The 26,393-nt window shown below is 42.8% G+C and overlaps 1 protein-coding gene across 1 annotated transcript; it reads left to right on the top strand.

The window, feature by feature from the left end:
- Positions 1-469: 469 nt before the first annotated feature.
- Positions 470-20,499, top strand: FUCA1 (alpha-L-fucosidase 1). Its single transcript, XM_003415385.4, has 8 exons — positions 470-870; positions 7,572-7,706; positions 9,550-9,687; positions 12,577-12,682; positions 17,225-17,425; positions 18,534-18,724; positions 19,718-19,817; positions 20,019-20,499. Exons 1-8 carry the CDS (start codon positions 488-490, stop codon positions 20,157-20,159), a joined length of 1,395 nt encoding a protein of 464 aa, XP_003415433.1. The 5' UTR covers positions 470-487; the 3' UTR covers positions 20,160-20,499.
- Positions 20,500-26,393: the final 5,894 nt, after the last annotated feature.

The following is a 26,393-nucleotide window of genomic DNA, read 5'->3' as shown; positions in this document are numbered from 1 at the left end:
ATCATCCCTCTACCTCAAGTCCTATTTTGTCTGCCAGGACTGTTACAATGCCCTTCCATCTGGTATCCCTGCCTCCAGGCTTGGCCTCGCCATACTACAGCTCAAAAAGCCCCTATGGCTCCCAACTGCCTAGTAACTAAAACCCGAAACCAGACTTCAGCCTGTCTCTGCAGGATTGCTGCAGAAAAATGGACTGCTCCACGGTTTGATCCAGCAGCTAAATCCCTTTTAGAGATTTCATTCATGCCTCCGCCGAGCGCTCTGAACACCTCCTTGCGTCTTTCCGACTCTGAGCGCCAGAGGGCGCTGCAGGGACCGCCGGCGCTGAGGGAAGAGACTCGGTCGCTCATGCGTCCGGCGCGACCCGCCCCTTTACTTCGCTCCGAGCCAATCATTAGTCGGAGTGGGCTGAGACCGCGCGCCCCGCACCTGCGCGATAAGAGGGGGCCCCCGGGGAGGCGCGCCGGCCCTGCCGCGTACCCCGAAGATGCGGTCGCGGGCGGTGGGCGCGGCGCTGCTCCTGCTGCTGGCTCTCGGAGCGGCCGAGTCGAGGCACAGAGCCTGGCCACGACGGGGGGCTCATCAGCGCTACACCCCGGACTGGGAAAGTCTGGACGCCCGGCCGCTGCCCGGCTGGTACGACGAGGCCAAGTTCGGGGTGTTTGTGCACTGGGGCGTCTACTCGGTGCCGGCCTGGGGCAGCGAGTGGTTCTGGTGGCACTGGAAGGGCGAGGGGCAGCGCCAGTACGAGCTCTTCATGAAGAAGAACTACCCGCCCGGCTTCAGTTACGCCGACTTCGGGCCGCAGTTCACGGCCACCTTCTTCGAGCCGGACGACTGGGCCGACCTCTTCCGGGCGGCGGGGGCCAGGTGAGCGGTCGCGGGGGCCAGGGGAGCGGTCGCGGGGGCCAGGGGGGTGGTCGCGGGGTGTGCGGGAACGCCCCTTCCCGGCCCGGGCCGGCTGGAGCTGCAGGAGGTGGGGTTTGGGGACGTGGACACGGAGCGGAGGGAGGCGAGCCCACACGGATGTGTGCCTGACCCATATACTCAAGTCCTGTGTTTTGCTTCCTGAAGGATGCAGAATTGGGAAGCAAGAGAAGGTGCGTCTTCTTGGGGACTAGAAAATAAAGGTTGCAGGGAGGAAGTGAGCTGGAAAGCCCTCGGTGTCTGTAGCTTTATCTCGAGAGGATTGAGCAAGGTGATACCGAATGACCCTCCCAGGCTGACAGGACGGTCAGGATTCCAGGATATTAAACCAGTGGTATGGGTTCTACCTCAACTCTGAACCAATCTTCTGGTCCTACCTCAACCTTGGACAAACGGCTTCACCTCCCTGCAGCCCCCTTTGATGGTAGTAGGAAGGAGTTGTCCTAGGTCTTTTCAGCTCGAATATAATAGGATGGAAAGGGAGAGATGGGAATTCTGGAGTGTTTGGGAAACAGTATGGATTACATCTACTCTTCTCGGAGTCTTGTACATAGAATGTGCTCAAGCAGTGTTTGAATTGTGTTGAGAACTACTTGGCACTTGCAGGTGGTTGGTTCAGAGAAGCGCAAGCAGAGTAAAGAACCAAAAGCAGAGCACTGGGGTCGGGGAGAGGGAGACTAGAGCCTTGAGGTTGTTGAAGGCTAGGGCAGTCATGAAGGAGTAAGCCTTGAGGGCAGTGTATTGCAGGTCGTTAAGTTAGGGAGTGGTTCTCTCAACTTCTAGGAAAGCTGGTGGAACAGTGATTAAGCACTCAGCTGCTAACAGGCAGCAGTTTGAAACCACCAGCCAGTCCGCAGGAGAAAGGACCTGGCAATCTGCTCCCATAAAGATTGCTGCTGTTCTTAGGTGCCGTGGAGTCGTTTCTGACTCATAGTGACCCCGTGTCCAACAGAATGAAACACTGCCTGGTCCTGTCCCAACCTCACAGTCATTGCTATGTTTGAGCCCATTGTTGCAGCCACTGTGTCAGTCCATCTCATTGAGGGTCTTCCTCTTTTTCGCTGGCCCTCTCCTTTACCAAGCATGGTGTCCTTCTCCAGGGACTGGTTCCTCCTGATAACATGTCCAAAGTATGTCCTCACTTCTAAGGAGCATTCACGCTGTACTTCTTCCAAGACAGATTTGTTCATTCTTGTGGAGCCCATGGTATGTCCAGTATTCTTCATCAGCATCATAATTCAAATGCATCAATTCTTCTTCCATCTTCCATTGTTCAGCTTTCACGTGCATATAAGGCAATTGAAAATACCAAGGCTTGGGTCAGGTGCACCTTAGTCCCCAAGGTGACATCTTTGATTTTTAACGCTTTAAAGAGGTCTTTTGCAGCAGATTTGCCGAATGCAATGCATCATTTGATTTCTTGACTGCTGCTTCCATGGGTGTTGATTATGCATCCAAGTAAAATGAAATCCTTGACAACAACAAACTTTTTTCCATTTATTATGATGTTGCATATTGGTCCAGCTGTGAGGATTTTTGTTTTCTTTAGGTTGAGCCTCCATACTGAAGGCTGTGGTCTTTGATCTTCCTCAGTAAGTGCTTCCAGTCCTCTTCAGTTTCAGCAAGCAAGGTTGTGTCATCTGCATAATGCAGGTTGTTAATGAGTCTTCCTCCAATCCTGATGCTGTGTTCTTTTTTATGTAGTCCACCTTTTCAAGTTATTTGCTCAGCATACAGACTGAATCAAATCCATTGCCATCAAATCAATTCTGACTCATAATGACTCCCTCTAGGACAGAGTCCTAGAGGAGTTGTGGAATGACATCAAGGACATCGTACGTGAAGAAAGCAAGAGGTCATTGAAAAGACAGGAAAGAAAGAAAAAAACAAGACGGATGTCAGAGGAGACTCTGAAACTTGCTCTCGAACGTCAAGCAGCTAAAGCAAAAGGAAGAATTGATGAGGTAAAAGAACTGAACAGAAGATTTCAAAGGGGCTCTTGAGAAGACAAAGTAAAGTATTATAAAGACATGTGCAGAGAGTTGGAGATGGAAAACCAAAAGGGAAGAACACACTCAGCATTTCTCAACCTGAAAGAACTGAAGAAAAAATTCAAGCCTTGAGTTGCAATAGTGAAGGATTCTATGGGGAAAATATTAAACGATGCAGGAAGCATCAAAAGAAGATGGAAGGAATACACAGAGTCATTATACCAAAAAGAATTAGTTGATGTTCAACCATTTCAAGAGGTGGCATATGATCAGGAACTGATGGTACTGAAGGAAGAAGTCCAAGCTGCTTGAAGGCATTGGTGAAAAACAAGGCTCCAGGAATTGATGGACTATCAATTGAGATGTTTCAACAAACAGATGCAGCGCTGGAGGTGCTCACCCGCCTATGCCAAGAAATATGGAAAACAGCTTCCTGGCCAAATGACTAGAAGAGATCCATATCTATGCCTATTCCCAAGACGGGTGATCCAACCAAATGTGGAAATTATAGAACAATATCATTAATATCACCCGCAAGCAAAATTTTGCTGAAGATCCGTCAAAAATGGCTGCAGCAGTCTATCAACAGGGAACTGCCAGAAATTCAGGCAGTTTCAGAAGAGGACGTGGAACCAGGGATATCATTGCTGATGTCAGATGGATCCTGGCTGAAAGCAGAGAATACCAGAAGGATGTTTACCTGTGTTTTATTGACTATGCGAAGGCATTTGACTGTGTGGATCATAACAAATTATGGATGGCGTTGTGAAGAATGGGAATTCCAGAACACTTAATTGTGCTCATAAGGAACCGTTACATAGATCAAGAGGCAGTTGTTTGGACAGAACAAGGGGATACTGATTGGTTTAAAGTCAGGAAAGGTGTGCATCGGGGTTGTATTCTTTCACCATACCTATTCAATCTGTATGCTGAGCAAATAATCCAAGAAGTTGGACTACATGAAGAAGAACGGGGCTTCAGGATTAGAGGAAGACTCGTTAACAACCTGTGTTATGCAGACGACACAACCTTGCTTGCTGAAAGTGAAGAGGACTTGAAGCACTTACTAATGAAGATCAAAGACCATAGTCGGCAGTATGGATTGCACCTCAACATACAGAAAACAAAAATCTTCACCACTGGACCAATAAGCAACATCATGATAAACGGAGAAAAGACTGAAGTTGTCCAGGATTTCATTTTACTTGGATCCACAATCAACAGCCACGGAAGCAGCAGTCAAGAAATCAAAAGACGCGTTGGATTGGGTAAATCTGCTGCAAAGGACCTCTTTAAAGTGTTGAAGAGCAAAGAATGTCACCTTGAAGACTAAGGTGAGCCTGACCCAAGCCATGGTATTTTCAATCGCATCATATGCATGTGAAAGCTGGACAATGAATAAGGAAGACCGAAGAAGAGTTGATGCCTTTGTATTGGCGAAGAATATCGAATATACCATGGACTGCCAAAAGAACGAACAAATCTGTCTTAGAAGAAGTACAACCTGAATGCTCCTTAGAAGCAAGGATGGCAGACTGCGTCTTACATACTTTGGAGATGTTGTCAGGAGGGATCAGTCCCTGGAGAAGGACATCATGCTTGGCAGAGTACAGGGTCAGCAGAAAAGAGGAAAACCCTCAACGAGGTGGATTGACAGAGTGACTGCAACAATGAGCTCAAGCATAACAATAATTGTAAGGATGGCTCAGGACCGGGCAATGTTTCGTTCTGTCCTGCATAGGGTCGCTATGAGTCGGAACTGATTTGACGGCATCTAACAACAACAACAAGGACAGAGTAGAACTGCCCTATAGGGTTTCCAGGGAGCAGCTGGTGGATTGCAACTGCCTACCTTTTGGTTAGCAGCCGAGCTCTTAACCCCTGCGCTGCCAGAGCTCCTTATATACGGATTGAGTAAGAATGGTGAAAGGATACAATCCTGTTTCACACCTTTCCTGATTTTAAACCACGCAGTATCCCCTTGTTCTGTTCGAACGACTGCCTCTTGGTTTATGTACTGGTTCCTCATGAACACTGTTAAGTGTTCTGGAATTCTTCATAATGTTATCCATGACTTGTTATGATCCACACAGTCGAATGCCTTTGCATAGTCAATAAAACACAAGTGAACATCTTTCTGGTATTCTCTGCTTTCAGCCAAGGTCCATCTGACATCAACAATGATGTCCCTCATTCCACATCCTCTTCGGAATCCGGTTTGAATTTTGGGCAGTTCCATTTCCATGTACTGCTGCATCCATTTTTGAATTATCTTTAGCATAGTCTTACTTGCGTGTGATATTAATGATATTCTTTGATAATTTCTGCATTCGGTTGGATCACCTTTCTTTGGAATGGGCATGAATATGGATCTCTTCTGGTCGTTCGGCTGAGGAGCAGCTGGTGGATTCAAACTGCTGACCTTTTGGTTTGCATTTGGGCTCTTAACCAGTGTGCCACAAGGCTCCTCTTTGTCTACTACGGGCTTTAAAAAAAAAAAAAAAAACCTGTTATCAAGTTGATTCTGACTCCTGGTGACCCCGTGGGTTACAGAATAGAAAGGCTGCATGGGGTTTTCTTGTCAATCATCTTTATGGAAGCAGATTGTTAGGCCTTTTTTCCATGGTGCCGCTGGATGGGTTTGAACCACCAACCTTTACGTTAGTAGTTGAGTGCAAACTGTTTGCTCCACCCAGGAACCAACTTCTAGGGGCCTTAGAGATCCCTAATTTACGAGCAAAAAAAATTAAAATCTGGGAGACAGCCTCTGTCCGGCCCCCTTATATTGTAGACAAGGTGACTGGCCCAGAAAGAGGAAGGAACCGGATGTCCTAGACTCCAAATCTCATGACACTAAGATGAAGGTTCTTACTGCTACAAACTATGTTGTAGGGTCTGCAAACTATGTCCGGAGGTATTGGTACTCTGCCTGTTTTTCTAAGGCCCATGAGGTAAGAATGGTTTTTACATTTTTAAAGGGTTGTTTTTTTAAAAAAAGAGTATGCCACAGAGACAAATGTTACCTACCTGGTCCATTATAGGAAAAGCTTGCCAGTCCCTAAACTACAGCACAAAGAGGGCAAGCCCTAAAATGCCTTAAATTTGTGAAAATGGTTTCAGGCCTTTAGGTAAAAGCTGTTTCTCAGACAGACCACATCAGTCATATATAGTTTTTTTTTTTTTTTTTTTAGATAAAGTTCACAGAGCAAATTAGTTTTCCATATGATAGTTGGTACATGAAGTGTTCCATGACATTGGTTGCATTCCCCACAATGTGTCAGCACTCTCCCCATGTCCACCCTAGGTTCCGCGTTTCCTTTCTTTTTTTTAATTTATACTTTCATTTCTTTTTTATTGTATTTTAGAGGAAGGTGTACAGAGCAAATTAGTTTCTCAACAGTTAATACACATCCTGTTTTGTCACGTTGGTTGCCAACCCCATGACATGTCAACGCTCTCCCTTTCCCGACCTTGGGTTCTCCTTTACCAGCTTTCCTGTCCCCTTCTACTTTCTTGTCCTTGCCCCTGGGCTGGTGTGCGCCCTTAGCCTCGTTTTGTTTTATGGACCTGTCTATGGCTGAAGAGTGAACCTCAGGAGTGACTTCAGTACTGAGTTAAAAGGATGTCTGGGGGCCATACTCTTGGGGTTTCCCCAGTCTCTGTCAGACCAGTAAGTCTGCTCTTTTTTTGTTTGTGTGTGAGTTAGAATTTTATTCTACACTGTTTTCCAGCTCTGTCGGGGACCCTCTATTGTGATCCCTGTCAGAGCAGTCAGTGGTGGCAGCCAGGCTCCATCTAGTTGTACAGGACTCGGTCTGGTAGAGGCTGTGGTATTTGGGGTCCGTTAGTCCTTTGGACTAAATTTTCCATTGTGTCTTTAATTTTCTTCATTCTCCCTTGCTCCAGATGGGGTGGGACCAGTGGAGTATCTTAGACGACTGCTCACAAGCTTTTCAGACCTCACATGCTACTCACCAAAGTAGGATATAGAACATTTTCTTCATAAACACCAGTTGAGCTACATGATAGTTTCGATAGCCTTTCTTATTAAAGTCCTGGAGTTCCCCACACCAGTCAGTGATTATATTATCACATGTAGGTAATATCTGTTTTTTCTGCCAAAAAACCAAATAAAACTGTAATTATTTGGTTGCTCTTTCAACACTTGCCTTTTTTCCAGCTCTTTCAATCCTTTTAGTCCTTTGTCACCTCTGTAAATGAGAGGCAATTCATAGAGGCTTGATAAAACAAACAACTCAATATTCTGTCATCTGCTCTTTCCAATAGAGGTCTTTTTCTACTGAGGGCAAAGGGTTAAAAAAGCTAATCAGGTATGCTCGGAAGGCTTGAAGAACCTGAGAGTTACGGTTCACGTCTTTTCCCCTGTTACTCCTTTCTTCCTTCCAGGCCTTCTCCTTGGCTGGGGACAAAGGACTGTGGCATTCTCAAGTTTGCTTCCATCCCTGGAGCGATACCCAAGGGGGCTTGTGACTGCAGCAACCCCCTGGGTATCACTTATATATAGTCACTCGCTAAGTACATTTCCTGTAGTCAAGTTCTCCGACCATTTTAAAAACCGCAAGCGTGCTGGGCGTGAACTTGGTCCTGATCTGCTACCCACTTCCTTTGTTCACATGGTGTTCATGTCCACAGGTATGTAGTCCTGACCGCAAAGCATCATGAAGGCTTCACAAACTGGCCAAGTCCCGTGTCTTGGAACTGGAACTCTCAGGACCTGGGACCCCATCGTGATTTGGTTGGGGAACTGGGAACAGCTCTTCGGAAGAGGTGTGTATCTGGGGATGGTTACTCCGTCATCTCTTTTGAGCTCCATACCTTCTCTACTCTGTGTGTTTTCCCAGTTTGCATTTAGCAGGGACTTGAGGTAACCTTGAGGGCTTCTAGCCATTCAATTAGCAGTGTATTTGAAGCTTGGCAGTTTTCACATGGCCAACAGTGACGCTGGCCGTGTCTGATTAGGTGAGGGGTGCCCAGCACAGATCACGGAGCTCCATCTGCAGTCTGAGAAGAAGTCCCTCTCGGAACCTCCCAATGCAGGGCCTTTTCCGGCCTGGATCCTGTGTCTGATGGAGGCCTTAGCGGTCAGCACAGAGCTTTGCAGGCCTCCAGGAAAAGTTTGGGTAAATGATAGATTAAGTAGGAGACCAAAAAAAAAGGCAGTTACAGCGGCAAAAAATGAGGTGAGGAGGCACGCAGTTAAGATTCTAATGAACGATTTCTAATATTTGCCATTCAATAGGAAGTAACTTCCAAGATCAAAGAACTGGGAAGTAGCAGAGCTAGAATTTAAACTCAGATATTCTGGTGATGCAGTGGTTAAAACTCTCAGCTGCTAGCCAGCAGGTCAGCAGTTCAAACCCACCAGCTGCTCAGTGGGAGACAGATGTGGCAATCTGCTTCCATAAAGATTTACAGCCTTGGAAACCTTATGGGGCAGTTCTGCTCTGTCCTCTAAAATTGCTATGAGTTGGAATTAACTCAATGGCAGTGGGTTTGGTTTTGGTTTACTCTGGCTGGATCCTACAGTCTGGGTGTGTTTGCCTCTAAGGAGGAAAAGTGGTACCCATGCCACTCCGAACCTCAGCTCTGTGATGATTTGGTAAAATTGATATCCTGTTTCAGGGGCAGGCCAGCCCTCTGTGTACATAAAGTTTGATTGGAACACAGCCACACCCACTAGTTTATATGTGCTTTCAAGCTACACTGAGCTACAATTTCAGAGTTGAGTAGCTGTAATAAAAAAGCAATGGCCCGCAAAGCCTGACATACTGTCTGAGCCTTTGAGGAAGGATTTGCTGACTTCTGTTACCTGTGCAATACTCAGTTTCCCAGCACTGTATGTGGCTAGTAGTCATGCTGTAAAATTCCAAGATGTTGATTAGATTTGGACTTTAAGAGACATGATTTTTACCTTCTTTTTATCTATCTAGTCGGAGTCATGTGATGAAGTACTTCAGTCCTTCCTGCCTTATTTGTGCCATTGCAGCGTTAGCTTTACATTGCTTGCGTTATGTAACATTGCATTATATATAATATTACTTGCATTATAGTGTTTATGTAACACTCACCGTTCTTTACTCAAAACAAACTTTATTCTGATGAAAATAAGTCACTTTAACCATGTTTCATTTTGGAACTATCGGTAAACCTTAGGTAAATACAACGCTAAGCATATATTCACTTATTTCAGCTAGGTGGAAAATGTTACTAATGATTACTTCTGCGGATAGGATTTTGGATATTTTATTCTTTATACTTCTATTTTCCAATTTCCCTATAATATGTATTTTGTAATAATTGGCTGATAAAAAGCTTTTAAAAAGTAGGACTATGTCATTTATTGAGACAATTGCCTTAAAAATGGTTTAAATGACATGTTGGTGTTAAAATATTTATGTGTAAAGAGTGGTTGTATGTATTATAAAAAACACAGTAAACCCAGTCTTTTTTCCTTAAGTGAATAAGAGAGAATTTGAGGAAATGGTTTCGGATCCCATCCCCCTCCATGCCCTTACGGGTGAGTTTCATTGAGATATGAAAATGCTGCAACTTAAGATAAGATGTGTTTTCTTTGCTTAATGACATCTGCTGCTCTGTTTTTTTATTCAAGGAACATACGCTATGGACTTTATCATTCACTTTTAGAGTGGTTCCATCCGCTCTACCTACTTGATAAGAAAAATGGCTTCAAGACCCAGTATTTTGTGAGTTCGAAAACAATGCCTGAGCTTTATGATCTCGTTAATAGGTAAGAGACAAATGTTTGGCATGTGACTTTTACCAGTGAAATCAGAGCCTCCTCTAGGGTATGTTCGGTGAGACACGTGGGGAGGGGGCAGAGAAGACATGTGAAAAAAACCTAGAAGACATCGAAATAATAAATGTGGTGCTTATATCAAGGCAACATATGGTGGTTGTTTTTTTCCCTCCGACTTTTAAAAACTTCTATAATGTGGCCACATTGCCTTTATAAATTAAAACAAACCAAAAGCAGGACGGCGGTAAGTCAAACAGTTCTTTCCTTGCCAGCTGTTTGCCCTCTGTCAGGACACTGGGGAGAGGCAGCCTGGTCTAATGGACACTGCATAGGATTTGGCTTTGAGCTTCAGTTTTTGTTACTTAAAAGCTTTGTCACCTTAAACAGATCTCCCCTCTGAGCCTCAGTCTCGCTCTATAAAATGGGGATAATAATGCCTTACTTATAAAAAAAAAAAAAAAATTCACTACCGTCGAGTCAATTCTGACTCATAGTGACCCTAAAAGACAGAGTAGAACTGCCCCATTGGGTTTCCAAGGCTGTAAATCTTTACGGAGGCAGACTGCCACATCTTTTTCCCGTGGAGCAGCTGGTGGGTTTGAACTGCCAGTCTTGCAGTAAGCAGCTGAGTGCTTAACCACTGCACCACCTGGGAAGAATGCTTCCTAATAGGACTCAGAATAATATGTCAAAAGGACCTGTCACAGTGCCTGGTACATAGTAAGGCTGTTGTTAGTATCATCATTATTCTTAAAATGATCGCTTTTACTTAGGGATTTGTCACTTGTTTTCACTGTGTTTTAGCCCTAGTGTGCCCTTTTGGTATCTGGGGTCTTTATAGGCGATGGTGGACCCTTAAAGCTTAAAAGGCAGCCATTTCTCCTTTGACACTCATTTTAGACCAAAAAAACTCCTTGTATCCAGATTCTGTCCACATAATTTCTCTAAGAAGATGGCATGGTTGTAAGAGACCAGCAGAGGCTTAGGGTCAGATAGTACTGAACTTGAGACCCCAGGTTTTTTTTCTAACTGGCTGTGTGGCCTTGAGCAAACTACTTAATGTTTCTAGATCTCAGTTTCTCCACCTGCAAAATAGAATAGTACACTATAGGGTTGTCAGTGAGTAATGAGTATAAAGTGCCTGGTACGGTTTCTTGCGCACGGTAAAACACACTGTCTGTGTTACAGCTTGCCGCTTAGACTGGCCGTCTTTTTCCTGGCCACCTACTTACTGTCCTAATTATGAAGCACAGCAAAGGTTTGGCATTTGGCTGATTTGCTTTTGAGTTCCACTCCTGTTACTTACAAGCATTGTTACCTAAAACAAATAGCCCTTGTTTAATGAGAAACTTGTTTGCTGTATAAACCTTCACCTAAAGTACAATAAAAATTAATAAAATAAAGCAAATAGCCCTTCTGAGCCTCAGATTCTCATTCTCTAAAATGGGAATAATAATGCCTGCCTTATAGGGCTCAATAATAATATGTGAAAGGTACAAGTAGGGCACAAGTGGATTCTGTAGATCCTTTACAGTAGAAGCTTTGAGTACGTAATAAAAAAATGCATTTGGGGGAATAGTTCAAGCTTCTAACACATTGTAAAAGAAACCCTAGTCCTAGAGTTTTGCAGCACCACTGATGTAACTGAAATTAGTTACTGGAAGGAAACCAAATTAGTAAATATATTAATTAGAGCTCCATTTTCTAAAACAGTATAAAACAAAACCAAACTTCTTGGGATTGAGTCAGTTCTGACTCAAAGCGACCCTATAGGACAGAGTAGAACTGCCTCATATGGTTTCCAAGGGTGTACATCTTTGTGAAGGCGGACTGCCACATCTATCTCTGGTGGAGCAACTGGTGGGTTCAATCCACGGACCTTTTTTTTCCCAATACCTTTCTATTTATTTATTCATTGTGCTTTAAGTGAAAGTTTCCAAATCAAGTCAGTCTCTCATACAAAAGGTTAGCTATGCACAGCTTGCTATGTACTCCTAGCTGCTCTCCCCATAATGAGACAGCACACTCCTCCTCTCCTCCCTGTATTCCCTGTGTCCATTCAGCCAGCTTTTGTCCCCCTCTTCCTTCTCATTTTGCCTCCAGACAGGAATTGCCCACATAGTCTCATGTGTCTACTTGAGCCAAGAAGCTCAATCCTCACCAGTATCATTATCTATCTTATAGTCCAGTCCAATCCCTGTCTGAAGAGTTGGCTTCAGGAATGGTTCCAGTCTTAGGCTAACAAAGAGTCCTGGGACCATGACCTCCAGGGTCCCTCTAGTCTCAGTCAGACCATTAAGCCTGGACTTTTTACTAGAATTTGAGATCTGCATCCCACTGTTCTCCTGCTCCATCAGGGATTCTCTGTTGTGTTCCCTGTCAGGGCAGTCATGGTGGGAGCCGGGCACTATCTAGTTCTTCCAGTCTCAGGCTGGTGTAATCTCTGGTTTATGTGGACCCACCGACCGTTTGGTTAGCAGCCAAGCACTGTAACCACTGCACCATCAGGGCGTCTTTATAAAGAAAAAGACTAGGAGAAAATACACTGAAATGCTGTGTTTGTATTAAATAGTGGTTATGTTAGCAAAGTGGGTTTTGCTTGTTTTTGTTTGTCTCGGTTTTCACATTTTCTGTATTTTAATTTTATGTTACTTTCAAAATGGGGGAAATGAATTTTGAAATGTTTGTTGCAATGTCTTTGAGTTGTAAACTTGAAAGTTGTTGTCTTGGCAGGTGTTTTGGTGCATATGTTTCCACCACAATAAAAAAAAGAAAGAAAAGCTATGCATAAAACAAATGTTCGTGGCAAAAATAAGTTCACAAGACTTTACTGTAAATGCATTCAGCTGATAAACTTTGTCCTCATCTCCTGTCTTTCAGGTACAAGCCTGACCTGATTTGGTCTGATGGAGAGTGGGAATGTCCTGATACTTACTGGAACTCTACAGATTTTCTTGCTTGGCTCTATAATGATAGCCCGGTCAAGGTATGTAACTGCATGACTTATTTCTTATTTGTTAGTTTCGATAAAAGACGGCACAGGAGCCAAGATGTGGCGTAATAACAATAACCAAACAGCAGCGGTAATAAATAGTGATATCGACGCTGGGGTGGTGGGAAAGGGGCGCTTAACGGCTGTTAAGGGCTTCCCTTTTATTCTTCATTGATTTTGACAAATACAGGTTTAAATATTGTTCAGTTTAAGTAGTAGAAAAGAAATCGTATGTAGAATTCCCAAACCACTGTAGGGGAAAAAAAGAGAACTCTAATAAGCAAACAAACATTATAAATGGGAAAACCACCCAAAAAATTAATATACAAAAAACATAAAATTAAGTGATAGGAATAAAATGCACATGTCTTGACCTCACCTACTCTATGTTGACTATACAGTTTACTTCTCAAGGAGCAAATTCATTTCCCTTACATCCAAATTCTTTTTTTTTTCTTATTGTACTTCAGATGAAGGTTTTCAGAGCAAATTAGTTTCTCATTAAACAAAAATTGTTTTGTGATATTGGTTGCCAACCCCATGACATGTCAACACTCTCCCATTCTTGACCTTGGGTTCCCCATTACCAGCTTTCCTGTCCCCTCCTGCCTTCCCGTCCTTGCCCCTGGGCTGGTGTGCCCATTCAGTCTCATTTTGTTTTATGGGCCTGTCTGATCTTTGGCTGAAGGTTGAACCTCAGGAGTGACTTCAGTACTGAGTTAAAAGGGTGAACCTTATGTTCAGATTCTTGAGGGAACTTTGCTTACTCCTAGCCACTTCCCAATAATCAATACTATTAACCGATACATAACAGCTGCCTGTTTATAGTTTGTATTTTGGTACATTTTCAAAGTAGCAGAAATCTTAATCTTCATTGTAGACAATTTTCAAATGTTTATGTACATGTTCTAAATTTGTTGTGGGTTTTGAATAAAACTCTAAGTATAAAACCGATTTGAACTGAGGTAACTTGGTAGAGTCATAAGCTTCTCAGGAGCTTATTGGGTAACTCTTACCAAACAGAAAATGAGACGAAAGGAAAAAGGGACAGAGATCCAAGGTGACAAATAAAGACAGATGATGGCTGGTTTACTGGGACTTGTTGAATGTGTGGGGACTCCTAGCCATACATCATCACCGTTCTCCCCAAGGGTCCTCACGCTAGGGTGGCTCAGACTTGGGACCTGGAGGCACTGCAGACCCTGTTCTACCCACTCTTCTGAATGCTTTCTTGTGCATTCAGGAAAGGGTTATTTTGAACTGTACTCATGTTAGGAAAATATTTTGAGGAGAAATTGGGGGTACTCTTGTTTAACAAGGCAACCAGATGGTAAATGTGTGATCTCAGCTGTCTGGAGTAGCTCAGAGAAAAATCAGGGAGGGGCAGAGACTCTGGGCTGATGGCGCCTGCTCTCATTTCCTGTTAACTTCCGCCCTCTTTCCAGTACTTCTGACACTTTCTGTTCTCCTTTTTGCAGTCTGCGCACAGTATAGTGTTCCCTACAAGGCAGCAGGGTGGGTGTTTTAGTCATCGGGAGAAGTAGGCCCCTACCCTTCCTGTGCCTTCCGTCTGCAGTACCTGCACTGCTCACCCCCGCACTTTCCACAGGTCTTTACTCAGTTGTCATTGACTTAGTACACCTGTCTAAAATGGCTGCTCACCGCTGTCACACTGTACACCTTTCCCTGCTTTATTTTTTTCTTAGTCTCATGGTCTAACATATTACAGATATTATTTACCCATGTTCATTGTCTTTCTCTCCTACTAAGGTGTCATCTTCACGAGAGTGAAGGTTTTGGTCTATTTGGAGCTTTATCCCCAGCCCCAAAAACAGTACTTGGCACATGTTAGGCCCATAATAAGTACTGGCTGAATATAAACTAAGTCCGGCTCCTGGCAGTTTATATCCTTTTCTGACAGGAGTGAGAAACACTCCCTGGGTCAGTTTATGCTAATCATTAGGCGATTACCTCTGATGTGAGGTCACACTGTTATTGCCCTCATGTCTGTCTCCGCTGCCAGTCTCCAAGGACTGTGCTTTATTTACCTTGGATACCCCAGACCCTGCCACAAGATCAGCCCTATAGTAGTTGCTGAGTAAGGAGTTATTGATTAAATAGATGAGTGCTGAATGAAGGACTAGGATTTCTGATGCCCCGTTTTTCTCTGAAGTGGTTTTCACATACTTCTTCAGAATACATACCCACGGAGCCAGGTCATTTGCTCATGATGGGAGCCAGGTCATTTGCTGTGTGGGATTACAGGCAAGTGTTCATGATGGGAGCCAGGTCGTTTGCTGTGTGGGATTACAGGCAAGTGTTCATGATGGGAGTATCACACAAAGGAAAAAAGATTAGCAAAGATACAGGTTTGGAAGATCATATCAACCCCAATGCCATTTTAAAAGCTTAACTAGTCAGGGCCCTGAGTGTTTTGGGGCTTTCTTAAACAGTAATTCTGGAGCAACCAGGACAGCTTGCTTCTCTTTGTGAGGTGGTGGCTACCCATTTCCATGCTCACTGTGTTGTCTCTTCTGCTTCTGCAGGGATTTATTGAAAGCCTGCTCTGTGGCATGCCCTGTGCTAGCCCAGGGGATACAGAATTGAATAAAATGGTTTCTGCTATCAAGGAACTCAGAGTCTGAAGAGAAAGACAAACATGTAAACAAATTACATTAAAAACCAAACCCACTGCCGTCGAGTTGATTCCGACTCATAGCGACCCTATAGGACAGAGCAGAACTGCCCCATAGAGTTTCCAAGGAGCGCCTGGTGGATTCAAAACCCTTTGGTTAGCAGCCGTAGCACTTAACCACTACGCCACCAGGGTTTCCACAGATTACATTACAAGGTGATAAATAATGGCAATAGAAGTACATCCTAAGGGCTTCACAATCCGCAGACATTGGCCTGAACACCATACTGTAGGGTACCGAGTTAGAGAGTGCAGATATGAAGAAGTTCAAGGCCGTGTGTCTTTAACGGCCAAGTGTGCAGGGAGAAGTACAGACTGTCTGAGGGTGCTAAGAATGAGGGAGTGAGTGAAGGAGACAGGAACAGAGTATCATTGAGCAGCCACTGTGCCAGGACACACTGTCGTTTTTATTCTCTTCAAAACCCTCTGGAGTAGGTGGTATTTTCTTTTTTTTTAACAGATAAGGCAAGTGAGGCTTAAAGATGTGAAGTCACTTGCCTAAGACCCCCTGAGTAGCCTAGTAGTTGGTGGATCCAGGGGTGGACCTCAAAGCCAGTGATGCCCATGCATTGCCCTTTTCAGTTCTGAGACCACAAAAGGAGCCCCGGTGGTGCAGTGGTAAGTGCTCAGCTGTTAACCAAGAGGTTGGCGGTTCAAACCCACCAGCTGTTCTGCAGGAGAAAGATGTAGCAGTCTGCTTCCATAAAAATTACAGCCTTGGAAACCCTCTGGGGCAGTTCTCCTCTGTCCTATAGGGTCGCTGTGAGTCAGAATCAACTCTGTGGCCACGAGTTTGGTTTTAAGTATGATGCCAGGCATTGCTAATTGAATACAGGATATTCGATCAAACTCAGCTTCAAACAACAAATGTTCTTCTGTTTTGCTTTGGCACTTACTAGTTGTAGGAAAAATTTACTTAGCAGTGTGAATGAACCTGAAACAGAAATAATAGGGATTTTAAACTTAAAAAAAATCTTTTTTTTTTTAAAGATGAGTTGAAAGTGTTTTCAGTTATACCTTGTATTTACCACCCTGTTATAAAATATACCACTGCATTAAGCATTTACATTACGATATGCCAGGTAATGATTTCTCATAGTTCAGCTAACCTTAAAGGAGGGAAACAAATATTTGATTGCTGACTTTTCAGGGTTACACAGTGGAAAGTCTTCTGGGCTGGATTCAGATACCTAATTCATAGTCCCAGCTTCCCCCAGCCTAGGAGTTGTGCCCTCAGGCGAGTCTTCTCCTCTGAACCTCCATTTCTATGTTTAATAGAACACTAAGTGATTTACTAGATGGTCTTTAAAACAGACTTACCCAGCTCTGACACTATGCGTCTCTCGAGCAGGGTTCCTCAGCCTTGGCACTATTGACATTTGGGGCTGGGCAATTCTTTGTTGTAGGGGAGTGTCCTGTGCACCATAGGATGTTTAGCAGCATCCTTGGCCTATATCTAGATGCAAGTAGCACCACCCCAGTTGTGACAACCAAAAACATCTACAGACATTGCCAAATGTTCCCTGAGGAACAAACTGCTCCCGGTTGAGAACCAGTCCTGTAGACTAAGGAGCCCTGGTGACACAATGGTTAAGCACTTGGCTGCTAAACCAAAAGGTTTGAACCCACTCTATGGCTCCACGGGAGAAATACCTGGCGATCTGCTCCCATAAAAATTACGGCCTAGGAAACCCAACCCTATGGGGCAGTTCTACTTTGTCACATAGGGTTGCTATGAGTCCAAATCGACTTTACGGCACAATTCCACATAGACTTTTCATTTATTAAAATGCTTTAGTTTAGGAAACTAGGTGATGACCTAGTACACTTCCTTCCTTTAGGATCAGGTGGTAGTAAATGACCGGTGGGGTCAAAACTGCTCCTGTCACCATGGAGGATTCTACAACTGTCAAGATAAGTACATGCCAAAGAGCTTGCCAGCTCACAAGTGGGAGATGTGCACCTCCGTGGACAAGTCATCCTGGGGCTATCGCCGCAACATGGTGATGGCAGGCATTGCAAGCGAAGAGGAGATCATTTCGGTAAGAGCACCTCTGAGGTATTTTGTAACGACTCCTCTCAAACCAGCCTTCTAACTAAGAGCGACAGAGATACTCCAGATAGAAGTGTAAATTGATAGACCCGTTTAGGGTTACTGAACATATTAATGTAAACCTGCCCTAAGGAAATAAGTGTAATTACCAAAGGAAGTTGTACGTACAGAGATGTCCTTCTCAGGGTTGTTATTCAGTTGGACGTGAGTTATTTTTTTTCTCGTATCCATGAAGATATAACGAAGTTAGGAGTTTTCCTTTGACCGTTAAAATGTTTATGAACGTAACATGGGTTAAACGTTAGAGGGTTAAGTAAAAGAATAAGTTACATATTATCAGCATTATCACAACTGTGTGAAATTAACTGCATAGGAAAAAGACTGGAAGGAAACATTAAAAGTTCATGGTGTGGCATCTTGGGGTACTGAATTTCTCCGTTTTTAAGATTGCTATACGTAACCTTATTTTTACTTGGCTTCCTTGAAGTGCACCTGGTCAAGGTCATGGTAAATACACACAGAGATTCTACCCCAGGAACGTAGAAGAAAGTATCTTTTTATAGCGTGTTTTCCCGGAGGGCATCAGCCCATGGCACAGCAGCAGAGTGTCCTAAAATCCTTCAGCTCTCTTCCATCTTTCCAGAATCCCCATGGCAGCTGCTTAGAATCTCTCTGTTCCCTGTATTCTCTGCATTGTTCCATGTGATCTCTTCACTGCCAGGTGCTTGCTGTCTCAGCGTCCCAGCCCACAGTTTGTGCTTCTGACACGCCATCCTTCCTTCCACTGCACACAGCACCATGGGAAGTACAGCCTCACTTCTGATTCCAATTGCTTTCTTTGCCCCTAATCATCACCCCCTGGAATTCGAGTTAATATATTTCTCCATCTTGTAACACGAATTTTTCAGTTTTTTAATGAGTCTGTTCTGCTTTTACAATGACAAAAAATAAAGATGTTATTTCTAAAAGAATCAAGAATATTCACAAAGCAGGAAGAATGTGCCTTAAATTCTTATTCTTTCAGCATCTGTGTGTCCTAAGCACTGTGTCAGGTTTGGCATTCATAGCTAGGCCTTCTCTGTTTCTGGTCTCTCCAGGAACTGGTTCAGGCAGTGAGTCTGGGAGGCAACTATCTTCTCAACGTTGGACCAACTAAGGATGGAGTGATTGTTCCCATCTTCCAAGAAAGGCTTCTTGCCGTCGGGAAGTGGCTGAGCATCAGTGGGGAGGCTATCTATGCCTCTCAGCCGTGGAGGGTGCAGTCAGATAGGAACACCACATCTGTCTGGTGAGTCTTACCTTCTGTTGCGTGCAGGAACAAGACTGTGGCCCATCCTCAACTGTGTCCTTCTTAGATCCACATGTTGCAAGCCAGGCTGGACGTTCTCTTAAAGAAACCCCAAAGCACTTCTTTTGCTCTAAAATGTGTGCCCCATTGGGTTATGTCTTATTCCACCAGGATATCATTGACTGGTGAGGGAGGCAGTGGGCTTGGTGGGAAGAGAAGGAGCTACAAAGTATCATTCGATCTAGCTGAGAATGTTACCCTGCCTTCTAAAATCTGTAGTAGCTAATGCTTGGATACCACCTACCAGTATGCCTCCAGTAAGTGGAGAGGCCGTGATTCACACTTGGAATTCTGTCTTTAGGTATTTTGATCTTGGGCCTCAGTTATTTCAACCACAAAATGGGATGGTGATGCTTAGCCTCATAGGAGGTTGTGAGAATTAAATGAGATAAAATACGTAAAGTGTCAGGGGGTGCCAGGCACATATGTGTCCAATAAAAGGGAACTGCTAACGTTATTACTAAAGAGCCCAGGTCTTTGTATCAGGAGAAACACATTAATCCCTCTGTTTTGGCGGAGTTTCCATTTAGTGATTTTCACCCTCTTCTCTCAAACAGTGACATCTCAGAGCAACAAATTTGTCTTCATTTCTTATCTCACCTTTGTGCTACTTTCACTTAGATTGGGAGATGAAAAGATTTGAATAATAAGTTAAGTGGCTTCTATGTGAAATACCTAGTAGAAGAGTTAACAATTTTGAAAGAAAACTTAATACCCATCCAGAGAGAGGAAATGGAGGAGATGCCCAGAAAGCGTTTTAGAGGCTGCTGCCTTCCCGTCGACCTTCACTGGCATCCACTTCTCAGTGTTTCCCAGTAGCCGGGACAGGCTCCAAGTCTTGGAATTGGTAGCTGATGGAAAGGGAACTGTGTAAGACTACGTGTCAGGGTAGCAAGCCAGGTATCTTTGACAATGATGTTTCTTTTTTCCCAGGTATACCTCAAAAGTACCAGACGTTTATGCCATTTTACTGCAGTGGCCAAAAAATGGAGTCTTATACCTTGCGTCCCCTAAAACTACCTCGGCTACAAAGGTGGGGAGCCTCAGTTAGTCCTTTCTAAGATACACCTTTTTACAAAGGAAGCAACAGACCTTTGCTACTTTTTCTTTCCTTCTCCAGGTTTCTCCCATATTTATTCCCCTTTTAGACTATCTTCCTTGACCCAGCATTGTGTCACCCACCATGTCAGGCCCCATTCTGTATTCACTGGGTTCTCTTTTTGCTTTCTTGCAGGTAACGATGCTGGGACTCGAAGGTGATCTGAAATGGTCCCAGGATCCGGGTCAAGGCCTCTTCATTTCCCTGCCTCAGTTACCACCCTCTGCTCTCCCTGTTAAGTTTGCTTGGACTCTCAAGCTGACAGGAGTGGAGTGATGTTTGAGTTCCAGAGGAAAGGGACACTACCCGCTGATCCTTGCCAATGACTTTAGATGAAAACTAAGCCCAGTTATACTGTTGCCTGTGGGAGGAAGCGGACTGGATTTGATAAGCTGCATCAGTTGTCACCAGCTGTTCCCCCTCCCCTCCAAAGGGCTGGGGAGCCTAGTGGGAAAGGAAAAGGCGTAAGGGTGTTACTGGTCAGTTCCAAAGCAAACTAAGGGCCCTGAAATCCAGTCTGTTTACAGTGATACTGTGAGGAAAGTGAATGTGATTCTGCCCTGTGCCTTTGTACATATCAAATAAGTAAATTTATATGTCAAATCCTTTGTCAAAACGCTTGTAGTAACTTTATTTTCCTAGTTTCCATTTGGATTGTAGCTTTATGAGCAGTCTCTGCTTTAAAAAAAAAAAAAAAATACTGCCGAGTCTCCTTAATACAGAATATAGAACAAAGAATGTAATTTCTGCCCCTCACTTCTAGTACCATTCTGAGCTAACTGCCAGTTCAGCCTCTTTAATCACAGGTCTAATCAGATTTTCTGTGTCTTTTTTATTCAGTAGATGTATTTCAGAATCCTTGCCCAACACTTCAGGAATACATATTTTTCTCAGGTACATTTGGAACATTTATAAGTCTCAGATACCAAAGAAGCAGTATCCTATAGACTGTATAGTGTGTCTACAATATAATTAGAGGACAATAACAAAAACTTGGAGGAAAAAAAGCCCATGATTGGAAATTTTAAAAACATACTTCTAAATAATTCCCTAACTCCTCATAAGCAGAATTAGGAAAATGTATACCTGTAAGGGCTTATGTGGAAAAGAAGAAAAGCTGAAATTTAAGGAGCTAAGTATCATTAGGACTTAAGAAATCAGGAAAAAAAGCGCACTAATCCAAAGAAGTAATGAAATTAAAACCAGGAACAGTAATGATCAATACTGCCAAGAGTTGATTCATTGAAATACTAACAAAATAGACAATAGAAAAGAGAGAGATAAGGTACAAATAAATTTTGGGAATGAAAAGGACACTTTACAGTTGCTGCCTAGATTAAAAAGAGAATAAAGAGCCCTGGTAGTACAATGGTTAAGTGCTCCACTGCTAACTGAAAGGTTAGCCGCTCCATGGGAGAAAGATGCGGCGATCTGCTTCTGTAAAGATACACAGCCTTGGAAACTCTCCAGGGCGGTTCTGCTCTGTCCTGTAAGAATAATATGGATGATTTTAAACCAGTAAAATGTAAAACAAAGTACACACATGCCTAGAAAATATCATGAAGAGAAATGGTTTAAAGGGTGATAACCTGAAACTCCTTTTAATATATAAAGAAACTAAATCAGTGGTACAGAATCGGTAGTATGCAATCTTCCCACAAAGAAAATGCCAGAACCAAGCAGTTTTACAGTTAAGAAGATCATTTCAGTCTTAAGAGTATTTCAGATAACACAAAAAGGGAACACTTTCCTCAACATAGTGTATAATACTACAGTAACTTTGATATCACAGTCAGGTGAGGGTAAAGTAAAAGTACAGGCCAATTCACTCGTGAATTTAGATGCAAAAAATTTAAGCGGAGTATTGGCAAATAATCCAAGCGATATTCATAAAAACATAATCATATCCAAATTGATTATATTTCAGGAATTCAAGGTTTTGATATCAGAAAAATCTATCAATGAATTCACCACATTAAAGGAGAGAATTCAGATGATATTCTCAACAGTTTCCGAAAAATCTTAATAAAATTCAAAACGCATTTGTGATAAAGGCTTGTAAAGCAGGACTAAGAGTAGGTATCAATTAGCAATTTACAGTAAATGTTATACTTCAAGGCAAGATGTTAGAAGCAAACCTCTCCAATCTGGTCTGGCCGACTGCAGAATAGACCATCAGTTGCTCATATGCAAGTTCAAGTTGAAGCTGAAGAAAATTAAAACAAGTTCACAGGAGCCAAAATACAATCTTGAGTAATCCCACCTGAATTTAGAGACTATCTCAAGAGTAGATTAGATGCACTGAATGCTGATGACCGAAGACCAGATGAATTGTGGAATGATGTCAAGGACATCATACATGAAGAAAGCAAAAGGTGATTTAAAAGACAGGAAAGAAAGAAAAGACTAAAATGGATGTCAGAAGAGACTCTGAAACTTCCTCTCGAACGTAGAGTAGCTAAAGTGAAATGAAGAAGTAAAAGGGCTGAATAGAAGATTTTAAATGGCAGCTCAAGAAGACAAAGTATAATGAAATAAATGTACAAAGATCTGGAGTTAGAAAACCAAAAAGTACACATTCAGCATTTGTCAAGCTGAAGGAACTGAAGAAAAAAGTCAAGCCTCGAGTTTCAGTACTGAAGGATTCTATGGGCAAAATGTTAAATGATTCAGGACGCATCAAAAGAAGATGGGAGGAATACCCAGTCACTGATCAAAGAGAATTGGTTGACATTCAACCATTTCAGGAGGTAGCATATGGTCAAGAACTAATAGTATCGAAGGAAGAAGTCCGAGCTGCACTGAAGGCATTGGCAAAAAAAAATAAAAAGCTCTGGGAATTAATGAAATACCAAATGAGATGTTTCAACACATGGATGCAACACTGGAAGGGCTCACCTATGCCAAGAAATTTGGAAAACAGCTGCTGGGCCAACTGACTGGAAGAGATCCATATTTGTGCTTATTCCAAAGAAAGGCGATTCAACAGGATGTGGAAATTATCAAACAATATCATTAGTATCACAAGTAAAATTTTGCTAAAGATAATTCAAAAGTGGTTGCAGCAGCGTATCAACAGGAAACTGGCAGAAATTCAAGCCAGATTCAGAAGAGGACGTGGAACCAGGGATATCACTGCTGATGTCAGATGGGTCTTAGCTGAAAGCAGAGAATACCAAAAGATGTTTACCTGTGTTTTATTGACTATCTAAAGGTATTCAACTGTGTGGATCATAACAAATTATGGATAGCATTTTAAAGAATAGGAATTCCAGAACACTTAATTGTGCTGATGAGGAACCAGTACATAGAACAAGAAGCAGTTGTTCGAACGGAACAAGGGGATACCGCATTTTTTAAAATCAGGAAAGGTGTGCATCTCAGTTGTATGTTTTCACCATACCTATACAATCTGTATGCTGAGCAAATAATCCAAAAAGCTGGACCATATGAAGAAGAACGGCGTCAGGACTGGAGGAAGACTCATTAACAACCTGCGATGTACAGATGACACAGCCTTGCTTACTAAAAGCAAGGAGAACTTGAAGCACTTACTGATGAAGATCAAAGACTACAGCCTTCAGTATAGATTACACCTCAACATAAAGAAAACAAAAATTCCTCACAACTGAACCAATTAAGCAACATCATGATAAACGGAGAAAATACTGAAATTGTCAAGATTTCATTTTACTTGGATTCACAACACCCATGGAAGCAGCAGTCAAGAAATCAAATGATGTATTTTTGTGGGCAAATCTGCTGCAAAAGACCTCTTTAAAGTGTTAAGCAAAGATGTTATTTTTAAGGACTAAGGTGGCCTGAGCCAAGCTATGGTGTTTTCCATCGCCTCATATGCATTCATTCCCTGTCAATGTACTGCTGCAATCGTTTTTGGATAATCTTTGACAAAATTTTACTTACGTATGATATTGTTCAATAATTGCCACATTCTGTTGGATTGCCGTTCTTTGGAATGGACACAAATTTGGATCTCTTACAGTCAGTTGGCCAGGTAATGAAAGCTGGACAATGAACAAGGGAGCACCTAACAACAACAGAGGCACCTAACATTGCTTAAAGCAAGGTAATAATCTCTTAGCTTGCTCAACCTGCTTCACATGTCAAAGCAATTTAAAAAAAAAAAAAGCCTAGTAAGCAAACCTAATACCACAAAATCAGAAGCCCTGAGAAAGTTGCGTAGAATTTTCCTGAGTCTTGCTTTCTACTGTATTCCCAGAATCTAGCGCAGGGTTGTGCTTTAGCAACAGAGACCTCTCTCTCTTAGTAAATTATATTTTTTTGTAGAGGTTGGTGAAGAAGGAAGAGGAAAGAGAAAAATGGTGGTAACTTGCAGCAACAAAAGCACGGCCTGTAGTCAGACCTGGTTCTGAACTTACCTACCTTGTATGGTCTTAGGAAAGTTGGCTAACCTCTCTTGAGCCTCAGCTTCATTTTTTGTGTGTGTGTGTGTGCATTACGTGAAAGTTTACAGCTTAAGTTAATTTCTCATATAAAAATTTATACACATACTGTTATGTGACATCGGTTGCAATTCCTAGAATGTGACAGCACACTCCCCCTTTCCACCCAGGTTTCTTGTGTCCATTCAACCAGTTCCTGTCCCATCTCATTCTGCTTCCGGACAGGAGCTGCCCATTTGGTTTCATGTATCTGACTGAACTAAGAAGCACACTCTTCACGAGTATTATTTTATGTTCTATAGTTCAGTCTAATCTTTGTCTGAAGAGTAGGCTTTGGGAATGGTTTTAATTCTGGGTTAACAGAGCATCCAGGGACCATGGCTTCAGGGGTTCCTCCAGTCTCAGACCATTAAGTCCAGTCTTGTTATGTGAATTTGAGTTCTGCTCCACGCTTTTCTCCTGCTCCATCAGGGACTCTCTATTGTGTTCCCTCTCAGGGCAGTCATTGATGGTAGCAGGGCACCATCTAGTTCTTCTGGTCTCAGGCTGATGGAGTCTCTGGCTTATATGGGTCTTTTGTCTCTTGGGCTAATATTTTCCTTGTGTCTTTGGTGTTCTTCCTTCTCCTTTTCTCCAAGTGGTTTGGGACCAATTGATTCATCTTAGATGGCTGCTCGCAAGCCTTTAAGACCCCAGACACCACTCACCAAAGTGGGATGCAGAAGATTTTCTTAATAAACTTTGTTATGCCAATTGACCTAGCCCAAAACCATGCCCCTCCCCCAGACCCCAGTCCCAGCTACCCTGTCCCTCAAAGTGTTTGCATTTAGGAAACTTCTTAGCTTTTGCTTTAATCCAGTTGTACTGACTTCTCCTGTGTTGTATGCTGTTCTCCTCACCTAAGATGATTCTTGTCTACTATCTAGTTAGTGAATTCACCTCTCACTCCCTCCCCACCCTTGTAACCATCAAAGAATGTTTTCTTCTGTGTTTAAACCTTTTCTTGAGTTCTTATAATACAATATTTGCCCTTTCACGAGTAATTTCACTCAGCATAATGCCTTCCAGATTCATTCCTGTTGTGAGATGTTTCGCTGATTCATCACTATTCTTTATTGTTGCATGGCATTCCATTGTGTGTGTAGGTACCATAATTTATCCATTCATCTGTTGATGGGCATCTGCTTCCCCATTTCTTAAGTGGAAATAGTAATATCTATCTTGTAGAGTTTATGATAAATAAGTTATGTAAAGCTCCTATATATCATGACTAGTGTATAAAAGATGACTAATGGTAAAAAACAAAACAAAAAAAAAAACTGTTGTCATCGATTCCAACTCATAGTTTACCCTAAAGAACAGAGTAGAATTGCCCCATAGGGTTTCCAAGGAGCATCTTGTGAATTCGAACTGCTGACATTTTGGTTAGCAGCCGTACCTCTTAACCACTACACCACCAGGGTTTCTATTATTCTTGCGAGCTTTTTAGTGAGAGCAAGTTACAGGGCAAACAAACAAAGCACCTTGGTTAAAATAAGATCTCAACTGAAGGTGACCCTGAGCAGAGTCTTGTACACTTGCTAGTATTTATTTGGTATTGGTCACGCCACAATGAACAAACAGTTAAAATCTCTGTCCTGCAGGTACTCACCTTTGAACTAGTCTTGTAAATAATTTACATTTGCAGTTTGCCAAGGGCAGACAGGGAACTGAGTGAAGGAGAAATTTGCAAAACAAGGGGGAGTGGCAGGGACTGAGGAACTGGCAAGGACATGCCTAAAGACATTTTTTTTTTAATTTTTATTAAGCTTCAAGTGTAAAGACATTTTTTTAAACACCGCGCTAGCATCTTTGGACCAAGTTCAGCCCTCTAGCTGCAGGTTTAGAATTCTGTGAGAAGTGTTCTAAGTGTTATGACAGAAGGAAATTTCTGGTGCCCTGGAAGCCTAACAGAACACTTAAAATGTCTTGTTCTTTCTCCAGCTAAAACCTGAGCTCCTTGAAGGCAGGCACAGTGCCTTCAATATCTATTTATTAAAAAAAAAAAAAAAAAGCAGTTGGTACCCACTTAATTGAATTTATGACC

The sequence above is a fragment of the Loxodonta africana genome, chromosome 3, assembly GCF_030014295.1.
Source record: "Loxodonta africana isolate mLoxAfr1 chromosome 3, mLoxAfr1.hap2, whole genome shotgun sequence".
Classification (NCBI taxonomy): Eukaryota; Metazoa; Chordata; class Mammalia; order Proboscidea; family Elephantidae; genus Loxodonta; species Loxodonta africana.
Note: the sequence above shows the minus strand (reverse complement) of the source record. Positions and strands in the feature narration are given on the sequence as shown.

Coding starts and splice junctions, on each gene's coding strand:
- FUCA1 (XM_003415385.4), top strand. CDS start 488: ATGCGGTCGCGGGCGGTGGGCGCGGCGCTGCTCCTGCTGCTGGCTCTC. Junction 17,426..18,533: donor GCGAAGAGGAGATCATTTCG/GTAAGAGCACCT, acceptor TGGTCTCTCCAG/GAACTGGTTCAGGCAGTGAG. Junction 19,818..20,018: donor AAACTACCTCGGCTACAAAG/GTGGGGAGCCTC, acceptor GCTTTCTTGCAG/GTAACGATGCTGGGACTCGA.